The sequence below is a fragment of the Struthio camelus genome, chromosome 15 (assembly GCF_040807025.1).
Source record: "Struthio camelus isolate bStrCam1 chromosome 15, bStrCam1.hap1, whole genome shotgun sequence".
NCBI lineage: Eukaryota > Metazoa > Chordata > Aves > Struthioniformes > Struthionidae > Struthio > Struthio camelus.
The window spans coordinates 7389078-7415742 of NC_090956.1; the positions used below are offsets into that span (position 1 = coordinate 7389078).

At 46.3% G+C, this 26665-nt stretch overlaps 1 protein-coding gene across 1 annotated transcript in view; it reads left to right on the plus strand.

Moving 5' to 3' along the window:
• Positions 1-26665, plus strand: part of ADAP1 (ArfGAP with dual PH domains 1) — an 80984-nt gene that overhangs the window by 4599 nt on the left and 49720 nt on the right. The window contains exons 2-4 of the mRNA XM_068908444.1: positions 7748-7878; positions 10917-11008; positions 24299-24381. Coding sequence (XP_068764545.1) covers positions 7748-7878; positions 10917-11008; positions 24299-24381 — 306 coding nt within the window. The remainder of the gene's footprint in view (positions 1-7747; positions 7879-10916; positions 11009-24298; positions 24382-26665) is intronic.

Here is a 26665-nt window from a genome sequence, read left to right on the forward strand (position 1 = left end):
GAATGTAGAAGGACGGAGAAGTAGAGACTGAAAATCAGAGTGGAAGAAGATCTAAGAGGATGAATTTCTCATTTGCAGGGTTTGTTGTTTTTTAAAAAGTTTTAGTTAATTTTTATTAATTGAATCTTTACAAAACTTTATTTTGCAACAAAAGGCTATTTTGAATTTTAGAAGAAATTAGCTGCAAAAACACTATCCATCTGAATAATGAGACTGCATTAGCTATAGCTTTGAGACTGAATTATGAGGTAGAAGCCACTATAATAAAGTTATTTGAGGCACCTGGCACTCTGTCATTACATATTTCTGTGCTGGAGTCTGGGTCTTGGATCCTGGTTTGCAATGTGTTTGTTTTGGTGGGTTTAAAGATGCGCTTTCACCGAGGAAGACAGCATGTTAAATGCAGTCCTAAGTGCAAACTGAGCAATATCTCTGAATTGCTAGTGTGTAATGGCTCTTGACGTATTAGAATAACCTTTTTTCTTCAAGACTAATGTGGCAGTTGCGTTTTTTTTCTTTCTTTCTTTCTTTTTAATGATTCTTTGTCTTAGGCAATTTTTCCTCACATCCTGAGATGGATGGTTATCTCAGGGGATAACAAGACCTTACGTATTTCTCTCTCTACTCCATTTTTCTATGACTTAGGGTAGTGTTTCCACTGAGTGAGAATCATTTTACGTTGTAGGACAAGAGTGAGGCTCTGAAGACAGAAGTGGAAATCCTGTCAAAGCGATCCTGTGGTTTAGACCCTCCAGCAGCAGTTTTCAGTGGCTTGTTTATATTGCTTTCACCTTTCTTATTTGTTCAGATTACTGGGACGCAGGCCCTCAAAGGAGAGTGGTTCAACACTGACTTCTCTGTTCTTCCTCCATCTCCCATCGCATCTGTACCTCACGGACAGAGGGGCAGAAGGCGAGAGGTGGAGGGGCACCTTGTATCAGAGCGCCCTTGTATTGCAAAGCTGGGTGTATTTGGCCTTTGGGTGTAGTAGTGTATATAAAAGCCTGTGAGGAGGTGTACAGCTGAGTTTGTTCCCAACACCTTTCCTGCAGGCCCAGCATCTTCTTATTTTTCAAGTAGGCAAAGCTATTTCATTCCGCTGAGTTTATGCAATAGAGGTGGTGATTAGAGGAAAATACATGTGTGCAGGGCATTGCTTGATCTGCTTTGGATTAAGGAGGACATTGAAAGGATTTGATCTTAAACCTCTCCATCCCCTATCTAATCACCAGTCCTGAAAACACAGATTTGCAAAGGAACTGCTTGAGTCATCAGGTCGTATCTCTTGCTGTCGTATGCGATGACATCTTCTAATCCCCTCCAAGAAGCGATGGCGCTCTGTCTTGTAACTCATTCTCTCTTTTGCCCCCACTACCTCCTACTGGAAAGCTGTTCCAGAGCTTTGCTGCTCTAATGGCGTGAAACGGTCTTCTCATTCTCAAGCTAAATTTGGAAACTTGTTCCCGCACCTCCATTGTCCTCTAACTTAAATAGTTCTTTTTCTTCCCTGGAGTTTGCCAACTCTTTTTCCCTTGGCGTACACAGAGCGAGGAGAAAAATTCCCATCATAGTTGTTTCCCTCGATTCCACGTTCTGCAGAGAAGAAGGCTCTTTGAAACAAAACATGCTTCATGTGACTATGCTTTCTAATAGTGCTTTAACCGACAATATGTCCTTTCCTAATTCCTAGGCTTGTAGTGCTGTTGTGGTTTGCGGACAGCAAGCAGAGGGGGCTGCTGAGAGCTGACAGCTGAATAAGAAGACTTTGGCATGTTTAGTGCCTCCTCTGAGAAATTTTCCTACTTAGTGAAGTGTTGATGGGAGTCTGTTTGGCTTTAGTTTTAATGTCTTTTATTGTTATGTTTGAACATGCATGACCGGGGCCTGTTCATTAACCTCCTAATCTTTCCCCTGGAATAAATAGCAACAGAAGTTTAGTGGTGGACGTGAAGTTCTCCTGCCTGTGATATTAAGTAAAGCCTTAGCCTTTTCTGCTTGCTGTTCAGCTGCTGTTGATTTATAATGTTGATTCTACAAAAAATCCCATGTTTACATGCATGTAGGACATACATTACCTTCCTAGTACAGGGCAAAAGAGGTTTTGCCTGCCTAGACAGTTCCTCCTTTCCCCTCCAATAATTCTTTATCGTTACGGCTGTCACCTGGGCAGGGGGAGACAGCGGTACTTGCTGGTGGATGCGTTCACGGGATGTTGCTGCGCATTCACTCCATGCTCTTGGATACTTGTCTTGGCCAGGCCTGCAGCAATAACTGTGGTTTGAGAAGGGAATAGGTGGAGGGGGCATATGGGTAACTGTGGTGACTCTGCGTTTGAGTTCTTGTTCTTGTCTTGCGGGTACTTTGTGAGTCTGCTGTAGGTCTGCTTTGTATGTTTAACTCAGGCTAATGGCATTTAGGGCTTTAGGGACGGAAAGTTTATATCCCTGAGTTTCTATTCTGGATGGAGGAAAGAGTCATTGTAAAGAACTGTATTCCACTGCCATCCCACCTCCAGGTTTTCTCTGCTCACCTTTTGCTTTGTATAAATTGTCCTAAATCTTATGTAGGTTCTTTTTGTTTATTACTTTCTGGTTCTAGCCTTTGTTTCTTCTTTCCGCTGGCTGTTCTTATGTTTACTAATGCTAGGCTCAAGCTGCAGAGTTTGTTCTGTGCGCTGGGTTGTTCTTGGGCCTGTGGTAGCAAAAGGGGCTGGTTGGGGAACTTAATTTCTGAATTCAACTCTGTTGCCCAAGTGTTTCAGTTTTGGTTTGGCTGCTTCTGTAATCTCTAGCTGTGCCTTCCTTTTCAGATGAGCAGGATGTAAAAATATAACCCCAATGTCCTCCTTCTGAGTCTAGTTTAGCTTTGGTACTTAGTTGTAAATGAAATTACGTCAGGTTTTTATTTTGAAAGTCATTGTAATCTGTGCGTAAGCGAACAGAAGTCTCTACCGCGTTCTGCAGCAAAGGCACTCTAGAACCGGCCTGAGTCGTTCTGGAGCGACGGTGCCTGAGGATAAGTGACTCTCTGCGCTCGTGACAGCGCGCTCTGTTTAATATTCCCCTCTACTCCCTGTTAGTCTTTATTCCTTTTGGCTTGGTATAATGGAATAAAGTCATTTGCTTGGAACTTAGGAATGCTGGAGAGTTTTCATTAGGCTTTACTGCTGTTTGCAAAAGCACTTAAAACTTTGGAGGCTTAGAAAAAACGATCTATTCTGGGCAGGGCCCAAGCAATGAATAGTGCACTGAAATGGCAATGTATGGTAATCTGGAAGAGTGAGGAATGCATGGTAGTGTCTGCATTTGCTGAATCAAAACAGATAAAGCAGCTGAAATAAAACTGCTGAAGTCCCCCGATGTTCAGTATGGAGAATGCGCTCCATTCGGCAGTTTAAGCGTCTAGTGAAAAAGTGAACTTGAGCTAGCTCGAGAGAGAGGCATTTGCACCATCCACCTTCCCATGTCTGACGGTGTATTTTGCTAAATCCATCTGTGGTCAATGCGGAGAGATGAGCTCTGGAAGAAACCTCTCTGTCCGCTAACTGCAGAGCCCAGGAAAACTAGTTCACTAAACTAAAGTGGTACTGCCCTAAAACTTCCTTGTCTAGTTATGTAAAGACACTTAAGTGACTCACATACTTGATAAAATGTCTTATGTCAAAGTCCACACTAGTGCAGTAGTTTGAAGGGTTGAAATCCGTGATTATGCCAACGTCAGAGACCTCTATCCTTATCTACCATGTCCATGAGCTGAGATCTTTTCATGTGTCTAGTGCTGCAGAGCGCAAATGAAGACCGGGGAATGCTGTAGCTGCTGACACCAGCAAGTGTTACAAAAGGCTTTTAAAAAAAGTCTCTGCAGAGCTGGGTACTAACCCAGGTCTGCAGCCATCTGCTCGGGGATCTGTCACCAGCTCCAGGAGAAGTTCTGTGGGTGTCGAGGCTTCGTAGCTAGGTTTCTCTGGAGATTGTGTCACAAGTGTGCCGAATAGGACGGCGCAGAGCCCAAGAAGGGGAAGTCGGATGAGCAGAGATCTCTGGAAGGTGGAGTAAGGGAATCCTCCGCCCTCCTCCTTCCTGTCCGGGTGCAGTGTCACAGGGGCATGCCAGCCTGCAGGCTAGTGTGTGGCCATCGTCCTCTGACTTGTTCAGAGGATATTTAGAAATTCCTCCTGACTTTCAGTCTGGGAAAGGCAAAGGCTTGCTTACTTTCTCGCTCGGATGTCTTCAGCCAGGATAGCAAGAGCAGTAGAAATCAATTATTTTAACAGTGACATTTCAAAGAGAGTTCCCCTGGCAGATTAGTTAGTTCTGGAGGGTTTTGCTACTTAGCAATTTTTATTCCCTCTGGTTTGAAGGGCAATGGTTCAACTCCTGAGACATCTTGAACTATTCTCCTTCCTCATATTCCCTTTGGCATCATAAACAATTGCCAAATTGTGTGCTTCTGGGCTGCAGCTGTCACAGTGTAGCAGCACACAAACAGCCAAGCCTGTGCAACTCCTGCATGCCCCCTTGCCACGTGATTTTTGGATTTGAGATATGTATTTTTAAAACTAGAACAACAATGAACAGAAAGTCACTATTAATATGTAGTGGCAATGTGAATTACTTGGTTTCCGAGTGCCTGATAAGTAGGGCTAAACGTGCAGCTCTTTCAGGGTGCTCCATTAAGTCTTCTGTGTCTGATGCTGTCATTTGATGGAAGCGGAGCTTGGACTTAGGTGAGAGAGGACACGCTGAAGGAAAGGTGACCAGCAGGAGGCAGCTGGTAGGTGAGGCCAAGCTGAGATGAGCCTTTCCAAAGGTTGGGTCTTGACACCACCGACCCTACGGTCTGTTCTCCTAAAGTACATATGTGCTATCAGCTTCTGCAAAACATGCAGATATGCTCCTGCATATAGCCCAGTTTTTGCCACCTTAATTAAACGTTGCTCGACCTTGTGTGGAGTGGGAGAGATGCATGTTTAAGAGTCTAGTTTAAAGATAACATTGTTGTCATTAGGAAAGTGGGGCTTTAAAGTCTCAGTTGTGACTAAAACCTCTTGCTTGAGATGCTGTTCACCCGTGCCGAGAAGAGATGGCTTGGGCGTGCGATGGCTCGGTGTCTGACAGAGCTGACGTCCCCTCTGTCTGGCCCTGAGGATTGTTACTTCTTGGGTTCCTTCACCCAAATGGATCCTCGTCCCTTGCTGGAGGAAACTCTGCTATCTCCCAGATCTGTAGCACACGCCAGAGCAGGCAATGAAGGGTTTACTTTTTCAAGAATCTGAATCTAGAAAGTTGCAGACAGTGTGAAGAAATCCTCCTGTGTGTTTAAGATAAAACTGTTGAGATAAAAACTACAGAGGCCAATGTGTGCTTTGATACAAGTTTTCCCCGAGACAAACACTGCTCTGATCAGATCCCATTACTCTGGGAAAACTTGAAGCAGGATTGTCAAGGAACGGCATCGCTGAGTACGTGGTGCCAGTGACCACGTTCGGCCCATGACTCCCAACCTTTCTGGAAGCAAACTCTGCTGTGGCTGCTGCTGCTTCCTCCCTCTGCCACTGCATGCTGCTGCTCTGTCCCTGCGCACCCCTGTCGCTTTTCCTTGTGCCTGCTTCTCTGCTGCTGCTTGCAAACCCCTCCCTGTGTCCGCTTTGCCCCTCTCCGGGATGTTGCTCGGGGGCGTGTAAAGCAGCTCACGCGAGCCCGTGTCCTGCCGCTTGGATACGCTGGGCTTGATTAAAGCTCGAGCTGCTGGCTGACAGCAAATTGCTGGCTGCTGTTGGAATCGCAGATGTGTCCGGCTTGTGCATTCCTCTCCGAGCCTAATCCAGAGGGGGTTGCAGCCTGTGTAGGCTGGAGGGACCAGCGGGTCCCCCGTGCTGGAGGTAGCTGGGGGGAAGTGGCAGAAGGGGTTCAGGAGAGGAGCCTGATGCTCTTGTTCGCTCCCGCAGCCTGGCTGCCGCGGGGCAGGGGTGTTGCACTTTGACTGGTTTCTACTGCTGGAAGCACCTGAGCTTGGCAGGTCCCGCGGAGCAGAATTTGATGGTATCAGCACGTTTGGAGCGCGCTGAGGTGGGAGAGGAAAGCATGAAGACTTAAAGCAAGGAGATGTGCGTGAGCACATAAAATGATTGCTCCTTGTTGCCAGCTGGGTGTGTGGGTAAACCAGTACCTGGCAGCAATCCCTGCCATTGGCATAAACGGGGCGTCTGGTGTTGGCCGCTGCGAGCTGCCGCGATCGACGTGGGTGGGTTTGCGTTTGGCAGGCCTGCGCTTGGGTTGTGGACGTCCGGCACGAGGCCTTGCGAAGTACCCGGCGCCGGTGCCAGCCCGGACGATTTGGGAATTGGCTCCCCTCCGCTGGGGGCCCCCAAACCTGGAGGGTGAAGGGGAGCCGACCGCGTCCGATGAGGCCGTTCGTTTAGCTGAAGGATTGACACCCGAATAACGAGGCCTTCGGGGAGCCGAGTCGCCGTCTGCCGGGCGAGCCGGGAGGGAGGCCGGTGGCCGCCTCCGCAGGCAGGGGCTGGTGGCGGATCCCGACGAGGCTCCTCGCCAAGCGCCCCCGGCCCGCCTCCTCGCCCTCGGCCGCGCTAAGACCATTAAATACGCGTAAGGAGCAGCAAGCATGTTCCCTTGCTCTTTATAAATAACCGCCGCGCCGCGTGGAGCGTTCAGCGTAATTACTGTGGGAGAACAAACAAATTGGGACGGTTTGCGAGAGGACGACCAGCCCTTACTGATGAAAGCTGCCGCGGGGCCTCTCGGGTTTCGGGGGAGGACGGGGTGTTTGGAGGAGGCCGCGAGCCGGAGGCGCCGGCTTGCGTGAGGATTTTGCGTCCGACTTGGTGACTCGTAAGGAAGCTTCTTTCTTCGGGGGCTGACGCGCGTCGGTCGGGCCTGGGACAAAGGCGCTTGTGTCGGCGTTCCTAGTGCCGCGGCGGCGGCGGGTGCGTCCTGCCCCCCACCTCCGCCCGCCCGTCGCCCCGCGGTCCCTGGGGGCTGGCGGCAGCCCGCCCGAGGAGGGCCTCGGAGGTGAGGGGCTCGCGTCGGCAGCGCTTGGCGTTGGGGTTTTGCTCGGAGCGCAGAGCTGTCGCTCGCGGCGTCTCTCCGGGAAGGGCCAGGGCTGGAAAGCCTCCAGGCTCAGAGGCCTTTTCGGCTTTGTGGCCGTAGCCGTGGGAGGCAGGAGTCTCTGTGCAACTCTCCCCTTGAGGAAAAATAAATTATAATAATGATAACTTTAAAAAGCCGGGCCGGGGGACAGCATAACGGTTTCCCTGAGCTGTTTGTTTTAATTGCCCGGTTTCTGTTCCCCCCCGGTGCCCGCTCGTTGCGTGGGTTTTGCTGATGAAAGATAGACATTTACCTCTCTCCTTCCGCTGAGCAGCGCGCAAGTCTGGAGGTCTTGGGCGTACGCCGTTGTCTGCGTGCTGGGTTTCTCTGAACAGCTCCTGCTCCTGAGATTGTACATTTAGGGTGTTTTTTTTTTTTTTTTTTTTCTTTGCCTAGATGAGCAGAAGTAGACACTTGCATGGGCACTTATGGCAATTTTGATGTAATGAGTAGTGTGATTGGTATAATTATTAACAAAACTAACGCGTGCCTGTGCTTGCGTGTTCATCTGGTGCCTTTAGAGTCGGGCGATTTCTGAATTCTGCTCTTGTCCCCTGTCCCGTCCCGTTTCTCCTTCCTCCTCCTGCGCTAAATGTGATACACCCATCAAGTGCGGTTTTCTTTCCGTTTCCTTTCAGATCCAGACTGGGCGTCCCATAGCCTGGGAATCTTCGTCTGTTTAAATTGTTCGGGGATCCATCGCAATATTCCACAAGTCAGCAAAGTGAAGTCAGTCCGTTTAGATGACTGGGATGATGCTCAAGTGGAGGTATGTACGTCTCAGACTTGAAGTACCAGCTAGCTTGGGTCACTGCATTTCACACTGCTGGTGCAAATGCCACCTACGCTCTGCCTTCCTTACCAGAAAAGCTGTAAAACAGTCCTTTCTAAAGATGTCACAACAAGCATGATTTCAGAAAACATGTCTAAATACATTTTGAATGTGGGAACAAGGTCCAGCTTTCTATACTTAATCTGATTGAAAAATGGAGTAACAATGTCATGAAGAAGTTGTGTAGGTTCCCCACCACCGCCATAAATATGTCAACGGCTCTTGAAGAGAGGCTGTAGAAATTATTAATTTCAAATGCATAGTCTCTGCTGTTGCTCACATCTTGCCTCTAGCTGTAGTCTACCACCCCTGCCCAGCCTGGCTATTTATGGCTTTGTTCTGCTTGGCTTGAAAACTTTTAAAGTCTCATCTTGAAGAACTGAACTTCTGCAATATAAATTCTCTCAGTTTATGCAACACTCCTACCTGGATTTGGGTGATATTCCTAAATGCAAACCTAACCAGGAGATCTATAGGCTTTGGCTATTGTTGTCTTTACAAGCATGAAGAATGCTACCAGTCCTTGATTTTTCTCTTGTGTGTTGTAGCTTTGGGGGTTTTCTGTAAGCTGCAGCCCGTGGAGTCATGTGATTTATGAAGAAAATGGGCCTTTGTTTGCATGTTTTTTTTTCTCTTCCCTGATCGGTGAAAATAGATTGAATTTGTAAACTCAAGAAGCTCAAAAACAAGAAAATAACAAAAAAAACCCTGTTTAGAAATAACAAAAAAACTTAGCTGCTCATTTTGCCAGGATACCTGGTATATGATACAAAACAAAAGATAGTTAGCGTGGGCTGCCTGGAAAAGGATATTTTTTCTTACAGCTATGAAGTACCTTTCATTAAATTTGAACAAAATTTATGAATAAGGAAATATGTGGCATGTTTGCACTGTTTTCAGCTAGCCGTTTATATGAGAGATCAGGAGGAAAGGAAGGCCGTCATGGCAGGTAGAGTTTTTACCCGGTTTAGTTATGTTTGAAGATGGCAAACAAGTCCAAAATAAGTGTTGCTGCTTTTGAAGTTGAAGTAAATGGGCTTAAAGCGCTTTGGCTGCAAAGCTCTACTGCCAGGTGTCTACTTTAGGAATTCAGTTGCAAGAGGGAGCTGGAAAAGGCCTTTCAGAAAAGTGTTTAAGCCCAGATTTTCCAAGTGGGCATTGACCTCTGTCAATGGAAAACAGCTGGGCTAGGCTGTTTCCCCTCTAAGTTAGTCCACACAAATGTCCCCTTTCCTGAATGTGCAGTAGGACTAGTGATAACTCTCTGCTAAATGCAAATTGTTATTATGCTGCTAAGTGTTCAAGGTAGGATTAAAACCTGAGGTCTCTGGACGTGTAGGTCTAGACCCGGTCCTGGTCTCAAAGCTTTGCCTGAGAATTGCAAGTTCAGAAAATGCTTCATGCTGCTTTGTGCTATCAACAGTAAATAAAGTAGTTAATGGTAGACTTTTGTTTCTGTCCTTGTTCTCCTTTTTCAAAGGATTTCCTCTTTTAATATCTCTGTTGTAACTTGAAACACTGTAATAGCACCTTTTCATTGTTTAATTAAAGAAGTTAAATTTAAGAAGTAATCAAAGACTCTTCCAATTCCAAGGTGAAATAGGATAAGTGAGGTTTATCCTGCCATAAACAACTTTGGTAACTGCATTGTTGGGTTACTTTATAAAAGATGGAGAGCACTGTAGACCACTTCTTTAGCAGCTGATGGTAAAACTCAAGTGGGCGGTTGACATCCATGGGAACAGGAATGCATCATCACCAAGGAACGGCAGCATGAAGGAAGCCAGCACTTGCCAGCACTAGTCAGAGATTACTGGCTTGGCCCTCATGGCGTTGTGTAGGCCTTTAACCACTCGCCAGTGGGAGAGATCTGAGTGCTGGTTGGTAGTCAGATGTGGCTCTTAGCCCTTGGCTTCACCCAAACCCAGTGGGCTCAGTAAAATGGCACGAGAGATCTTGAAGCCATGGCCAGCTTGCAGGCTACTGTGTTCTGCCTGGTTCAGTCTGTGAGCCTCGTTCGTTAGCAGGTCTACGGAGAGTAACGGGGGGGTTGAATTTCCAGGGCTGTTAGGCCAGCCCTTAGGCTCCGCATGAGAAGCGAGCGTTTGCTGAAGACGATTCTGTAGAGCAACACATCATCATGCTCTGTTATCCCCTACAAGCTCCTTTCTGTGGTTGCTGGCTTGGTTTTGCCAAAAATAATTGAATCCGTTTGGAAAAATTGATGCAATCCTCACCAAAGCAAATAGCATAGGGCTTACTATCAGAGACTTTTACCTTGCTGGAGTCTTAACATATGGAGACTTAAAGTTGGTGTCAGGTTCTGCCCTCTGGTTTGCCTAATTTCTGTGCTGGATTCCCTGGGAGCCAGTGTGTTCCCCAGCCTGGAAGTGGGACATGCATGAGACCAAAGTGGGACCAGTTACTGCCTTCTGCTCCTGTGGAGACTGTGCACATGAGACTGGGGCTAGAACCCGTCCCCAGGGATATTAAGCAGATGAAGCTTCTGGTCTCAGGGGGTGAGATTAATTCTCATGGCTCTGATAACCCTGTGATCCCTGCCCGATGGATAGCACAGCTCCTGGGAGCGACAGCAGCTCGAATTACTGGCAGCCGATTCAAAATGATTTGATAGCATTTGCTCTATATGTTTTAAGCAAACTGCTCTGGGCCATTGAATACCAGCAGCTCTCTGTGCACTGTCTCCAAAATGAACCAGCCTGTGTCATGGATGCGATCTCTGTGAAGTGCTTTATAGCCTGGATGTCGATGGGTCTCTAAGGTTAATTTCTGAGCCCTGGCCTGCAGGCATAGCCCTTGCAGTGTTCCTCCTGTGCACAGTCCCAGGAAAGCCTTTCAGTGAGCGAAGAAGGGCCTCGTCCCAATTATTTTATTGCTCTGTAGAAGCAGAGGAGGATGAGGGAGAACACCATTAACGTTTCTTAATTCTTTCTGCTTTTCTCTTCTTGTTACAGTTTATGGCTTCGAATGGGAACAATGTAGCAAAAGCAAAATATGAATCTAAGATGCCACCGTTTTATTACAAGCCAACATTTCTCGACTGTCAGTAAGTAAATACCTTTGCTGCTAAACCACGTTTATTTGTTTGTGCAGCTGAAGCCTCTGCAATATTTCAGTTTTACCATGATACATATATTTTTTTTTTTATCACAGTGGGGGTTCCATTACCAAAGGCCCTGAAAATCTTTGTTCTTTGGAATGCTTGTGGTAGAGTTTATACTACACCTGGGATCTTATTTAATAAGTACAATTGCATGATGCAGGGAAGTCAATAGTTTGTCTATTCCCTAGACCCTTCAAAGTTTCTAAGGCTATGAAAATGTCAATTTCTACCCATTGATTTCCTCTACCTCTTCAAATAGCCCTTCCACGTTAAAGTGTAACTTGCTTATCTGATGTATGAGGCGCTAGGTTACTTGTAATATGAAAATGTTGTTTTTATTAGTGCCAAAGTTGTGGATTTTCTTTTTTTCTAAGTGACAAAGCGCATCCTAAGCTAGGTGAAAAGACGTTTTTATCCCATGCAGTGTAGAGTAAACAACCCTAGAAAGCTCAAGCAGATCTTGTAGACCGAAACAGCTGAGCAGCCAGAACTTGTACCATTTAGAGAGCAAGGAGATAAACTGAAATTGTTTGTTCAGTGAGATTATGTCCTAGAGTCCAGTCTTGCAGAGTGCCACGGGTGTATCTTTGTAAAATCAGTACTTCACAGGATTGGGTCTCTGAAGGACATAATTTCCAGAGCCAAGGTTTTAGTATTAGCCAGTTAATGAGAGTAATAGCACCTGATGTCCATCCCAGTATCGTTTAAATGGGTGTTATTGGCTGAAAAGAGAGCTTCAGCAAGGTGGCAGTGGGTATGAAAAGGTCCAGTCCATTTGTGAGTCTCTGAGCAGCCTTTTGATATATTCAGACATCATAAGAGATGCCCAGAACGGAAATACCGGAAGGAATTGTAGGATTCCTTGTACAAGAAGCCGTTAAGTAGGGAGGCTCTGCTTTAGTCACCGGATCTGAAACCGTAGTAAAGGTGGGCTAAAGGGTTCCGTTCATGAGTGTCTGCGCTCATCCTCAAGGTGATTTTTATCTGCAGTTTTAATCCTGTTATAATAGCTATTAAGAAGAGTTATTGTCTTCCTATGTTATGCAAAAAGTCTTTTACAGAGAAGCAAAGAGAGAGCTCCTGTTGTCCTGGTGAAGCATCTCTGTGATGCATCCGTTACCCACTATTTGATAATGCTAAAATGCTAAATTTGGGAAAGCCCAGGTGTGAACAGCACAGTCTGGCCTGATGATTAAAAAATCACTCATTCGCACAATGTTGGCAGATCTTGGTTTTGATCTAAAATGGCTTCTGGCAACAGCTTCCACAGTTCCTACAATTAGAGAAATGATTTGAGGGTTGGCAAAGCTACTGTATATACACTTTGAGTGCATTGTGATCATCTTGGTGGGATCATTTTTCTCAAGGAAAAAAGTCTCTTCCTCTTACCTTTCCTGTTGCTCAAACACCTGTGCTTTTATGGGAGGCAGCCCAAGAAAAGCTGAACAGCAAGATGTAGTCCCAGCCAGAGCGATCCCATGGAGTCCTTAAGTCTTGTAGTGTTTATCATAGGGAGAAGACAAATTCAGCTGTAACATGACAAATCCCCCCCCCCTTTTTTTTTTTTTTCCATTTCAGAGGAGAAAAAGTAGCTTTGGTGAAATGACTATTTTTTTTTTTCTAACCCTGTCTCTCTCAAGGGGGATAGAGGGAAGGACCCATATTTGTTTGGTCATGTCAGGAGCTTGGCACCTTTCAGGTGCGGCTCCCACCTTGAACTAACCTTAAAGCGTCACCCCGGGTGCTGGTTTGTGGAATCTGTGCCAGGACCTGGGACTCAGGTGGGGAAGACAGTTCACATCTAGAATCAATAGGATTTCCTAGGAATTCAGAAGTGCTTGTGTGGGTAAGGACCAGAAAGATCAGGACTCTTGTTTAGTAAAGACTCTTCACAGAAAAATGACGTCTCAAACCTGGTGGCTGGAGGAGCTGAAGGGGATTTGTGACAGTCAGGGACAGACTCTGGCGTCTCTTTCTTGTCTGTGCTCAGTTGACAGGATGCTTTTCATCTGCTTAACACTGGCCTCCCCACCCAGCTGCAGAGGTGCTATGCTGTCATGACCAGGCTTCCTGCAGCTAGTGCGACTGTCCCTTTTTCAAGGATGTGTCTTGTCTGAATAATTCTATTTCTTTTTTGGTCCTAGAGTGTTAGCTTCAGGAGGATACCATAGCATGTAACCAAGAAGCAAACCTGTCCCCAGGTTAGGGATCAGGTATTGGCCAGCATTGCATAGGCGCTTAAGGTGTTGTCTTTTATCTTCAGCAATTCTCTCGATCTTGCTCAGGCACGACTGAAACAAGGACGCTTTCCTACAGGCGTTGACACAAACTTGATCCATTCCTCTCCGCTCTCAAAAGATCCTACTTCTTTCTCCCCTGACTGCCAGAACTGGCAGCCCAAGGACAGCAGTATCCCCTTACTGCAGGGTTCGGTGGCTGCAGGTTTCTTCTGCGTTGTGATGCATGTCTCAGCATCCCTGCAGGGTCTCTGATGCCCCTTGCAGAGGGCTCTAGTGCCCTTTTTCATCCTTGTGTATCAACTGCGTCTTGCATCTTGCTGTGTAAGTAGATTCCACTTCCTAACATGGTGCATCTACTAAAAGAAATTGCTGCTAGTTTCTCCCCTGCTTCTCCCTGGCTTTGAGTTGAAACCAAAAATCTACAGGTTTTTGGAAGCCTTTTGCTGGAGTGTTATTCGTGCGTATTTCCTTTTGCCTTCTCCTTAGTTTCTTTGATACAAAGAAGAAAAAGTGGACTGCAAGGTAGTCACATTACTCAGATTACAGAAGGAGTTGATAGCTGTGCAAGTACAAGGTGAATTCTGTCCTGTGATAAACGGGCAGCTCTCCTGAACTGTTTGGTCCTGAGAGGAACCCGTACTGTGTTTCTTTTGCTGAGATCCAAAATTCCAGCAGTCAGCTGCACTATTTGAAGACTTGTGGATGGAAAGGCAAGACTTTCACCTAGTATAGCTGTGTTGTTGCTGTTGTCTTTGTTAGGAGAAACAAAGTTCTAGGTGAGATTTTGTCCCTGAGGATCTCAAAACAATTTGCAAGCTCTGTATTTGAGCAGAGATGCATCCTTTTTGCTTCACTGGAAGTGGTGGATGGTCAGCAGCGTGGGAGGTCAGTACAGCTCTGAGGCAACCTTGATATTCCCACATCAGAGGGCAGCTACTAAGCCGTAAAGAGTCAGAAATGGAGGGGGCTTATACAAAGCCGATCTAGCTGGCTGTAATTCCATGCACTACATTCAGTGGCATCATTTTAATATCCTTCCTCTGAATTAAAGTACAGTGAAATGGCTGTAGTTCAGTGCAATGGGAGTGAAATTCATATGCGAGCCCTACTGACGGCTTTTTGTTTATTTTGTTTTATCTTAAGTCTCAGCTAAACTGAATTAAACATTATACTCCAGCTCGAGCTGCTATTTTTGTTATTATAGGGTAGGGCCCTGTTGGGATCGAAGTTGTTTGTTTAAATCTTTGCGAGGAACAGAATCCTAGTACTTTTTGATGCTTCACCTGACGGGGTGCAGAGCTCAGGTGGGGGTGTCTGGTTAGAAGGTCCCTCTGCAGCCGGGGGTATTTGGAGATGTGGGTACAAATCACACCCTACTCTCCTTGCACGGGTCAGGCTGAAAGGCAGCCAAAGCTTGCCCTGCTGCTCAGGCAGCTTAATGACCTCAGGCACTTCCATTCCTTCTGCTTTGGGGCTGGCAGAAACGTCTGTGACTCTTTCCGAGCTCTGCTAGTTTGACTTCCTTTGATAATGCAGCTTGGGCTTTGCTGCTGCTGTGTTTTTCTTTTTTCGTCCTGTGGTGCAGTTGTGCTCTGGGGAGCTTTGCAGAGCGGTAGCCGGCTTCCAACCACAGCCCTGTCGGGGCCATCTCTCAGCACAGGCAGGCGGTGCTGGGCTTTTGGCCGGCTGGGCTGGAGGGGGTGCAGTTGCCACCTTTCTCTGCAGCTGTTTCCCGATGCCTGACAGAGATATGTGTGGCAGCTCTTAACCCATCAGAAACAGGGGGTGTTGAAGGCGTTGGTTGGTTTTTTTGTTCAGTTAGGGGGATGAGGCAAGGCTAATCCTCCTGCAAGCTGCTGCTCGTGGGCCGATTTCTGGCTGTTTTGTACCCCCGACTTGCGGATGTTTTGCCTTGGGCCATGTTTCAGCTCGGATGCCCCAATTTCTGAGCTGCCGAGGGAGCCTGGAGCTCTGTTTATATAGATGTTCTCCCAGCCAGCGCTGCTGGCTCTCCGCAATAGCAGCAGGACGGGTTGGTACAGATGTGCTCTCTTGCAGTAACCCATCGTGTTGTGACACTGTACTGTGGTAGAAGAAGCTGCAGGTACATCAAGTGTTGGGAATGTTTCAAGGGTGATGTGCCAGGTTGTATTTTTCTTTCTCTAGTTAGAGGCTTTCTGTGCCAATAGATGGATACGTGCTAAGCGAGAGTAGGGAATTGCTGCTTTTTAAAAGGGTATGGGATATATTTAGCTTTCTTCCTGCATCATGCTGAGTCCCGTCACTGTAGCAGCATTACTAGTTCCCAGGTCACAGCCCTGTATGGCACTGCCGTGAGGCAGTCAGGAGAGTGCCTCCTGCCACTGCTGGCACCGTGCTGTTTTTGGCCGACCTGCATTCTGCAGCATCTAGGGGTTTTGATACTTGTAATTATGGCAACCCGTGTTGGAAGGGCTGGGCACGCTTTCTGAGAACTGCCGTCGAACGCGGCCCTACAGGATGCCGACACACAAAGCACAGCGAAGAAGGGCTGTTTGTTCGTTTTAAGCACCTTCGTTGTATAATGCTTCCTCTGGAATCCATTTGCCTTGGTTTCTTGCAGAATTGCCAAGTTCGCACAAGATGGAAGAAATGCTCCAGAGCCAGCTTGTCCTTTTGTCTTCTCGCCTACAGTGTTATGTTGGATTCCCTAGAAAATACTTGGTGTTTGCCTGCTGCATCTGGCTTCTGCCTCCTCCAGAAACCCCATTGTGGCTTTCTGGCTCTGTCAGAAACTTGGCAAAGATTAGAGAAGTTGGAGGAGTGCTCTGGAATTGCCCAGGGAAAATTTGCGGCTGTGGATAGGCAAAAAACCCCAAACAGACAAAAACCGTCCCTTTGTTTCCTCTCCTTCCCTATTTTCAACAACTTGATTCATGCATGAGGAGCAGCGAGCAGAACAGCCAACTTTTGCACCACTGGGGAGTCCCTGAGGCTGAAATAATTAGTACCAGACTTTGCTCCTGCTACACCACACCATTGACACAAAGGCTGTTGGGTGAGGACCGTAAACCACAAAAACCCTTTTTGAATGATCCTGTGTGGTCATGCCCCAGCTCCATCCCATGGTAGCAGATTGAGAGCTGTAAGAAAGCCTGTTCTGGGACAGATACACACTGCTGGTGACAGGAGGCTGCTCACCGACAGCTACATTACAGGTGATGTATGTGATTGTGCCTGTGAAAGGCAAGGATGGGCTAAGACAGGACAGTCTGTATTTGGCTGTTTAGCTGTCTGCGGGAATTCAGGCCATGTATTTGCTGCCCGTATCAGCCCGCCTCTGCTCAGGACGAGGCACTGCATGTCTGGAAGCAGAGGAGTATGCAGAAAACAGTAACATCTGGGTACAGCAGCATTTGGGGTGTTCAAGCAGTTATTGAAAGGCGTGGGCCTGGGGCCCGCTCTGCAGAGCAGTGGCGCAAAGTGACATCCTGGCTCCTGATGTCTCTCTGTTCTCTGTACCAACAGAGAGAGCCGCTGCAAGCACAGGATCAAGTTTTGAGTTCCCAGTGAACAAAAAGGGAAATGTAGCAATGCTTTTTAGTAAAGGCAAAGGGAAAGGCTTTGTTTGGCCACATGCTCGGTTGTTACAAGATAGAGATGAGCTCTTACTTGGCTTTTGCAGTCCTGGAAGTACATCCATGCCCCTGCCCAGTACTTAACAGCTGTTTATGTTGCCTCTTTGCTTGATTCAGGAACGCTGTGCGTCATTACGGGGAACTGCATGTCAGCTGCAGTGCGTTACTCAGCTTTGCAAAGCTCCCTGGACATCATTTCAATCTGTTATTCCTCTGTCTGTGCTTGAATAAGTGGGAGCAACATCTGGTCCTTAAACAGAACGCTTAAATATATAATATGAGTGCCTTGGCTGAAAAAATGGGGAAGAATGAAATAGTATGAGTTGTACTGGGCAGTTGTCTTATCTAGAAAGAGATGAGATGTCAGTCAGAGCTGCTTCAGCTTCAGCGAAGCTGAAGTCTCGAAGAGTCATCTAAATAGTCATCTAAAGAAGAAAGGCTATTGGCAGAAAAAGTGGCTCACTATTACAGTACAATTAAAATGTGGTGAGAGAAAGTGTCCTAGTAATGCCCTGGATTTTTTTTTTCCTCCTTTACAGCTTGAAGTTTGGTTCATTTGGTAGTAGAGCTGCTAAGCCCACTACCTCCTTCTGGTCTCTGGAAGTCAGGCTGATGCCTTCCCATCCCACATGTGGGGCCCAATGAAGGTTTAGGATGCAAAAATTTTCACCTGGTTTCTGTCATGCCAGTGCAAGGCTGTTGTTTTTGGCTTGTTCCCATCTGTATGTGAACATACCAGCACTGGGGGGGGGGGGGGGGGGTTTCCCCGCAGGGCACTTGGAAAGCTGTTTTGCTGCTTCTTGCTGGGTCACCTGTCAGGGGCGCCTTTGTGGGAGAGTCACAAAATGGCGGTCTGGAGCCAGCAGATATGAATGCTTGCACAGAGCAGAGCTTCCCTGGAGAAAATAAGTTGTCAGTCCACATAGTGACACTGAGAACAGAAACGCTCTTTGGGTTTGAAGCGGAGCCCAGTGAAAGCGTCGTGGAGGTGCCTCCTGACCAGGCAGGCTTTGCGATGGGCTCTTCACCCCTTGTAAGGGAGGAGATAGGATCTCGTCCTTGTGGTGCAATTTCTCTGGTTAATTACTGATTTCTAACTTGGTAGACCCCTTTTCCGTTTTGGTTCCCCAGCACAGGCTGTGCTATACTCCCTGGAGTTTGGGAGGATTATAACTTTTTATCCCTTAGAAATATTAAGATAATTGGAAATTCTAGAAGCATCACTGCTGGGACATTAGTTCTTCTGTGCACGTCTATGGACCGAGCCCATTTTATGAAATGTAGGCATAGCTTTGGGACTCAAGGATTCCTAAGGATTATGGGGGGCAGAAGAAGATGATTTCTGTCTAAAGCTTCGTTCTTTGGGACAAATCTTCTCCTTATGCTGTTGTGTCCCCCTTACTCACTTCAGAACAGAAGCAGTGTTTTAGTAAGAGCCCAGACGTGGTGTCTACCTCTTGTCTGTGGTTCTTGTGAGGCCGTTTCCAGCAAACGGGTTGCTGGTGGCTAGTTACATGGTCGGTGCCCTCTTGGAAATCTGTTCAAGGAACCTGTCAATCACCAGCAGTTTTTCAGAAATCCTGCCTCCTTCCTTGCCGCTGCTCTTCCTTCTGTCTCTCCCTACCTTCTCACCCATCAGTTATTCAGGCTGTAAATTCACAGCAAGCCTGTGTGCAGTGCTTGGCCCCTTGGGACCCTTTGGGGTTGCAGTAATACAAACGTGTGATGCGTCGGGTTGTGGCGTGGACCGGCTGCCTTGTCTCTCAGCCCTCGCTTGCCATCGTGAGCGCAGCCCTGTGCCCCATGGGCTCCCCCGGACACTGAAGGGGGGCAATGCCCTTCCCAAGCCGCGGGTCACGTCAGGCACATCCCAGGGCCCAGCTGGGAAAGCTGCGCGTGGGAAGAAGATGCAGCATCGACAGTAGTGTCGCCTGGTACTGATACTTCATAGGTAAACCTCCTCGCACCTCTGGCTGTTAAGCGTTGCGGTTGAGCGTTTGGCTCTGGCTCCTGCTTGTTCGTAAGGGTGCTCAGATTTTACATCCGAGGCTTTCTGAAGTGCCTGATGTCCTAGCTATAGAGCTTGAGGTGCAGCCTCTCCAGGAGTGGCTGCACATCAGTTCCTGAGCATTAAATCCTTCTGTGATAGCCCAAATTGCACACTCGGCCTCCCGAAATCTCGGCCTGCGTATAGCGCTGCCATCACGAGTGCCTGTAGTCTGCCCTCACCCCTCCTTCGATCCTGACTGGCAGTGGAGACCTCCCCACTTGTGGTTTGTTTTCTCCTTGTCACTAGCTCATAGGCCTGTTAATTCGTATTGATTCCTTTGATTTCCAGAGGAAATTGCAACTGGGTTAAAATTGTACTGAGTTTCCTACATATTTTTAATCTAAACGTTTCACCGTTCTGGAAAACAGTGTTGTGGTAAACTGGATCATGCAGGATTTTAATTAGGCATGTTATAATTCTTCCTATGCAAATTCAGCTTTAAGTTCCTCATATCCATGATGGGAGATTTCATGCTTGGATAGCCAAAAATCCCATCCCTATTCGCCCCTCCAGATGTTTGCTGTTGGCCACGGGTTTTTGGGGCAGATGGCGTGTCGCTCCCAGGGGCTCGGCAGCGCCGGGGTTGGGGCACAGAGTGCCTGGATCAAGCCCCCAGGCCTCCAAAAGCCATTTGAATGCGAGTCCTCCCAGCGGGGACTTAGCAGACACAAATCAGATAGGAAAGGGTGTAGAGACAGGCTCTGAGGCTAGATGGACTTAATACTCTAAGTTGCAATGGTTTTTCTTACACTCTAAGGAAAAATTTGGACTTGGACTTAAAATTTCATTAAAATTATTGCTTGACAGCAACTTGGCATAGCTGTGTCCACAAAGCTGCCTGTGAAAAGCTGTGTGTGTTTTTTTTTTTTTTTCCCTTTTTTGCCTTTTCTTCCCCCCCCCCCTTTTTTTTTTGGTTGGAAAAACCTCTGTCAAATTCCAGAAGCAACAAATTTGACTTTTGGAAAAGACATTTCTGGATCACATGCGTCTGTTCTGTCTTTCTTGTGGGCCACCATCGAGCCAAGCAATGACATGCAGAGAGCCATGACGTTTGGTGTTTGTCTTTTGGGCCCCTCTCACTTCTGGCTCGGGCTTCTTGCCTGGGCTACGTGTCCAACGAGCCGTCGCGGCCACGCGGTGTCTGCGCTCTGCATGGTAGATCAGTAGCAGGGAAACCACAGAGCATCCTGGGAAAAGCAGTCCAGCTGCGGGATCTTGTGCAAGAATGAGCTGGAGGCTATTAATTTTGCTGACCAGATTTCCTGCGTGCAGCACAATGAAGCCACACAGCGATAACTTAATATTAAGCTACTTGAGCATAAGAACCATTTTCCCATGGCGCTTTTTGCGACGACAGAAAGGCTTCTCCCGAGCCTGTGTCAGCTGTTTCTTTGGCTTCTGTGGGTCCAAGACAGAAGTGCTCCACTGTGCTTTTGATGGAGCGTGCTTCGTTTTATGTGGGTGGCCAGGAAAGCAAACAAGTATTTTTAAATGAGGTTTGGAGTTAGTGCTGGCAGTACTTCGTCAGCCTCTCGTTCTGCCGTCGCCCCAGAGCAGCCCAGTCCTATTGTGTTCAGTGGACTTTTTCTTACTTGTTCCATTGGAAGTGTGGTCTTCCATTAATTTTTTTATTTGTTCCCTGCTCCCAGGTTTTTATCTTGTTAATTACAAAGACCTTTCTGTTCTAATTGCCAAAAATGACATACTCCCTGTAACCAGCAGCCTGCCAGACTTTAGGTGGGCTGTTAAAGCTTTTGGATTAGATCCCAAAAGCTGTGCATCTCCTCAGTTTAGGAATGATACAGTTATATTTTTCTAGCAAATGCGAACTGTGTACTTGCTACATATCCCTTCGCCAAAAATGCGATAAAATACCATAAGGCTATTGCTAGAATCATTTCTGTTCACAGAACTCAATTGAAAAGAAAAGGAGTTTTGGACAGCAGGTCCTGTACCAGGCACGTGATATCTGCCCCAGGTTATGTACGTACATCTTTACCTCAAGGAAAATACAGTTCAAGCAAAACACAGAATTCTCTCAGCAGCAAATGCCTAGAAGGTCCCTAAAGGCATACTTAAAATGAAACGGAGATCAGATCTGAAGTCAACTGAAAATAGTAGAGAGACTAACTGGCTTAAGGGGGCTTTGGATTGGCCCTGCCCTCTAATTACTTTCAGATCCCATGGATACCAGGACGGATTCCTGTTCCTTTTTAAATTCATCTAGGCTGTGTCAGTGAAACCAGGTTTTAAATCCAGACTTGCAAGCGGTTGCTTGTGGCAGGTTTGCCCCGAGTCCGTCGTAGTGAGTACGGTCAAGTTGCCGGTCAGCATCTCTGTCCCACTGAAGGGAGATGCCAGACTGCTGGCTGTCCCGCTCAGGTCTCTCTTTCTGTTTCTCTTGCTGGAGTTGTTCTACTTTCTCTGAATAACCTGTGGCGCAGAGACTGCAGTCGCTGGCCTTGCACTGAATTGTCCTAATGGTGGGCTTCTCTGGTGCATCTTGGTTATGGAGGAACTGCTGCTGAAGGATCCTGGACTTGTGATGAAAAGGAACGGGGAGGAATGTTCAAGCTGTCAGAAGGCAGTGTGGGCTGGGCAAGTCACATGGCTGGAGTCCTGTCGTCCTTGAGAGTTGCCATCAGAGCCCGTCAGGATCCAGCCCGAACACCGGCTGAGGTTATCGAGAGTGTTTGGCAGCTGGATGGCCTCTTGGGACGCCGGTTTGGGCTAGGCGCCTCGTGGCTTCTGGATCTGCACTCACATGCACAAAAGCTGTGGAGACATTGAACTGTCATTGACAGTGCCACGGGAGATAAGTCGCTGCCGAACGGTGTTCCCGAAGGCGTGAGACCAGCAGAGTGTCTCTGTTGTAGTATTGGCTTTATACAGCAAGAGAATGTTTTCCCACTGCTGCACATGAACCTTAATTTATACTGTATTTAAACATTCTATAGGAAGGTTGACTTTCAGAGACTCTGAACAGCTGCAGCTCCTGCTGAATCTGCTGAAGTCAGCTGGAGCTGAAGGTGGTGTGAATTTTCTTTCTTAGAGTTAAATCCCTAATCGTGTTGTTGAAAAGGCCCGAGTTTGGCTATAGCGATTGCAAGCTGTCTGCAGCAGCCAGGCTGAAAAAAACGGAAGCACAGTAACAACTTTTAAGTATTTGTGCTGATTTTGTGATTAAGTTTTAGTAGTTTTGTTGATGAGCCATAGAAGTAGGTGATTAAAGGCTACCTTTTGGGTCACCAGATCTAGTCTCCTGCAGGTAAAGATAATGATGTGTTAGATATCTGATCTAGAAAGGACACCCGGCGTAACCCAGAACACCCGCCTTGCGCACTTCTACAAAGCCTGTCTCAACCTCCTGCAACCAACTGAACGTAGGTTGTGCTCGAGACCAGCGTGTATCACAAGGTGACAACAGAAGGGAGAGGGGTGTTCTTTGAGGTTCACAGTCTTAGCTTGTAGATACGCATGTAACAGGCAAAGATCAGTTTTGAAAACTTGGAATAAAGAGGGAAAGGCAGATTCAGTAGATTTCTATCACAATAGTACAAGTGGCTCACATTTGAGTTTCAGGCACAGTGGCATTGTGGTGTTTCCTGTGTCTCCTGTAGGAGAAGGCTGGTGCCCCCAACCAAAGAGATGAAACAATGGGTGGGAGAAAATATGTGTAATTATCTGCTTCTTTACCACCAGGAAACTGGTTGCACCCACAGTTCTGGTTGAATAGCATCTTGCAAATTTGATGAAGTTGGTAGCTGTCCTTCCAGATGAATTTTCATAAGCAACAGTAATACGCTTATCTTCTTTGAACATTTCTGGAATGTTTCTACTGAAAAAATAGTCTTTAATTTGCATTGTGAGCCAAAAAAAAAAGAGATTTTCAAACATATCAACAATTTTCCTTAGCACAGCAACTGATATGTTCAAGTGTGGTGGGTTTTACAGAGCATGGCCGGCCCCTGGGGGATCTTTTACTGTCATCAGTGTAGGCCACTTGTAAACGTAAAGTTGGAAAGACGCATGGCTTTCTATCTGTGCATGTTCTCTGCCTGCTTGGGCTATTTAAGATTCTAGGGCAGTTAGTAGCTGAGTGCAATTAAAAATGGTTTAAAGCAACTCCTAGCATATTCCAGATCAAAACTGGCTGTGCCCTTCATTAATTCTAGGAGTTCTGCTAAAATAAAATAACAAAAAAGTTTTTGAAATCTTTGGCCTGTGGGGTTTTTTTTTCCCTTCTGAAAGTAAATTCATTGATATGTAAATCACTGATATAATTTTCAATATGAAAAGTGAAACACTTAATAATGGAATGTTTTTGCTGAGATACAGAAGCGCAGGCTGTCACTTTGGCAGAGCTCTGTCACCTGGGTTCCCACCACCCTCTTCTGTCTGGGCAGTATGTTCCACAAGGCTCAGTGCTAGCATCGGCACGCAGACGTGTTCTCTCGGTGTTTTTGATGCTTTTTCATTTCTCACACCCTGCTTCCTTCCAAGAGGTTGGATATGGCCTGGGATGTGACTGTCCCATGCTCCTTTTGTGCTCTCATTTTGAAGAGGAGACCAGTGGATTGAATTCTCTGTTTCTAGTTTGGGAAATGCATGACACCTTACAGCAGGCTCCGTGGTCACTGAGTCACAAGTGTCTCAGGCGTTTCTAGCATCCTCCTTGGGTTTTCAGGAACCCCTCCTTGGACTGCCCCCAGCGAGCTCCACTCATCATCGTTAAGTGTAACTTCATCCCAACACATCATGAACTTTGAAAAGCTCTCGAGGCATGACAAGGAGACAGTATCTCTACATCTTGAACTGGCAAAAGGCGGACACGTGCGTGCGTTGCTCAAAGCAGACCCAATTTTTGCTTTTATAGCTTTAGGGAATGATTTTTTTTCTTTTGTTTTTCTTTTGTTTTTCTTTTGTTTTGTGTTGGTTTTTTTTTTTCATTCAGTGATCGCTTTTATTAAAGAGTCCAGTCTGAGGAAATTACATTTGGAATTGTCCTTACGCTAAGGGAATTTTATACAGAGGCTAGTTGGGTGGGTGGGAATGGGATGTTCTGCTAATGCTGAAAACTTTATTACATGAGTTTCCACTAAATTGGGTGTGAAAGGAAACAATTGATTTATTGTTGTCTCACAGCAAATGGAGGAGACCTGTGACTCCAGGCTGTACAATTTAATTTTTGGAAGACTTTTAAATCACACTTGTGTTCTGCATTGAATAAATGATGATATGAGTTCTTCCTTAGCTTATCTTGGACCGTATCTCCTTTCCTGTACTTTTTTTTCCTACTTTGTTGTTGTTTTTTGTTTTTTTACAGACTGCTGCGGGAACAGTGGATCAGAGCCAAATATGAAAGAAAAGAATTCATTCACAGTGAGAAGCAAGAACCCTATTCTGCAGGTAGTGAAAGAAACTTTTAGCAGATGAGTGTTTTGATGTCCAGCACCTTCTGTGTCTCTTCTCTTATCTGTCTATCTAAATTAACTTTATATTGATCAATGCTTATACTTGGCAAAATGGGAAGGGAAAGTATGATTCTTTGGGAAAGATGTCTTCTGGCATTCTCTGTGTTTGGCTACGAATATCAATGCCTGATGGAAAGAAAGCAAAGTTAGCGAGAGTCTTTATTGACTTCAGTGGGATATGCACCAACAGTAAGTCAGATAAACTCTCAGTGAGCTCCTTCCTTTAGCAGAGGGCACGAATGTGAATTAAAATGGAGATAAGGATGTTTGTCTCATCAATGTGACTTTTCCCTTAGGAAGATAAGTAGGATTATTAACACTGTTTTGTTAATGGTAGGTAAGTGTGCAAGGTTCCCCGGTCTTCCCACATATCCCTTTCACAGCTGTCTTTCCACAGAACTCCAGTTTCTTTACTGGGACGTGGCCTCCTTGTAGGATAATAAATGCCCGTGGCGTTTTGCAGTGGTAGAGACAAAGTGCTTGTGACAGAGCTCGTTTTGGCACTCATAGCACAAGAGCCAGCGTGACTGTGATCTTTTTGATGGGATTGGAGAGTGGAGCAGGTAGATCAGACTTATCTTGTGGAAGGGCATATTCTGAAGATGAAGCACAGGGTTTGGCCATGTTAGTTGTGAGGACTGCACCAGTGTAAGGACTGACATTAGAGATTGTATGACGTTAGCTGGGTATTCCTTCGCCATATGTAAGTAGCATTTAATTTATTCTGCATTTTAAGTAGTTGACACTAGCTATGTGCATGGATGGCTCTGGGATGATTTTATTAGCAAAGAGCATGTTAATGAAAGGTTAAAATATTATTTTCATACTGCCTTTTGAGATTAATAATAAGCAGGCAGTGCCAGCAATTTGCTGCTGTTGAAACTGCAGCTAAAATCTGATATCATATGGTCTCAATTTATGTTTAGAGCAATTCTGCTGTGCTATTTTGTGTGCATGAAACATTCACATAGAGTATGTGTGGCATCCATATGCATATGTAGTATACTGTGCCGTGTTGATTTTAGATTTTCAAAGTAGTGTGCTGGGGCTGGACGTGTTGTCTTAAAAGGAGTTGAATTTCTTAAATGGTTTTGAAGTATCTCTGCCAACGTATTTATACGTTCACCCAGAAATAATATTTCCAGTTTATAACGTGCAACTTTTAGGTGTAAAACCCTCAGTTCAACTAGCTATTACAGGCAGATGCATAACTTGAAGCACGTGATTAGTCCTGTTGACTCCAAGAAGAGTGTGTACCTGGTTAGAGTTAAGTATGTGCTTCAGTGCTGTGTGGGAAGAAGGCCAGTGTGTGCTGAGCTTTCTGAAAAATATTACAGGCAGAGTTCAAGCAGGAATTTATTTTAGCAACGTTATTTTGTAATGTCTTTCAGTAATGTTGCCGCATAATGTTTAACCACATGGTGAAGCAGTGGGGTTTTTTCCCCTCCCTTGGAAGTTCAAAAATCATTAAATGTAGACTAAAATAGACTGTGGTAAGCCATTTTAAGAGAACAGCACTCTTAGGAGGAGGCAAACTGGTAGGCGTCTTGTTGGTTGTGTATTGATCCTTTGAGGCTGTGTATTTTCTTTGAGAATTATATCATCGTTAAAATCCAGCTTAGGAATCAGGTAAATCACCTGCAAAATACTGACCAGGTCTTCATTTATTTATTCTCCTGGCCAGTAAATGCCTAATGTAGCTTCAAAGGAGAGCTTTGGCCAGGTAGCTGTTCCTTGTGGTGCCCGAGTTTGTGTTACAGCCAAACACAGCTGGGGAGGAGACACCAAACTCGCACTGCTGACTTTTCCCTTCTGCTGAAACCTAACAGCTCCCCAGGTATGGTTACATGCCCATACTTCACCCCGTGCAAAGCCACGTTCCTCGTTTTGACCTACATGACGCGAGTCAGTTGGGACTTGTGTTTTCAGCTCTTCTGCTGCCACACTGGGAATCGGTTAGTTCCCAGGGCTGAGGCTGGAGACGGGAGCTACAGGAAAATCCTGTGTCCTGCAGAAAGTAGCATGCTGGAGTTTTTAGCTTGTGCGCTGGGACAGTTTTTGTATTGCTCAGGTCAAACAGGGATGCTTGGTCACTCTGTATTAGTACGTGGTCCAGGAGCACCAGCTTGGCCAGCTGTGTGAACCAGAGCAGCCTAAAAGCTGATCTGAGCCGCGTTGTCTGTGAGCTCTCCAAGACCAGCTGAAGTTTGGCACACGCA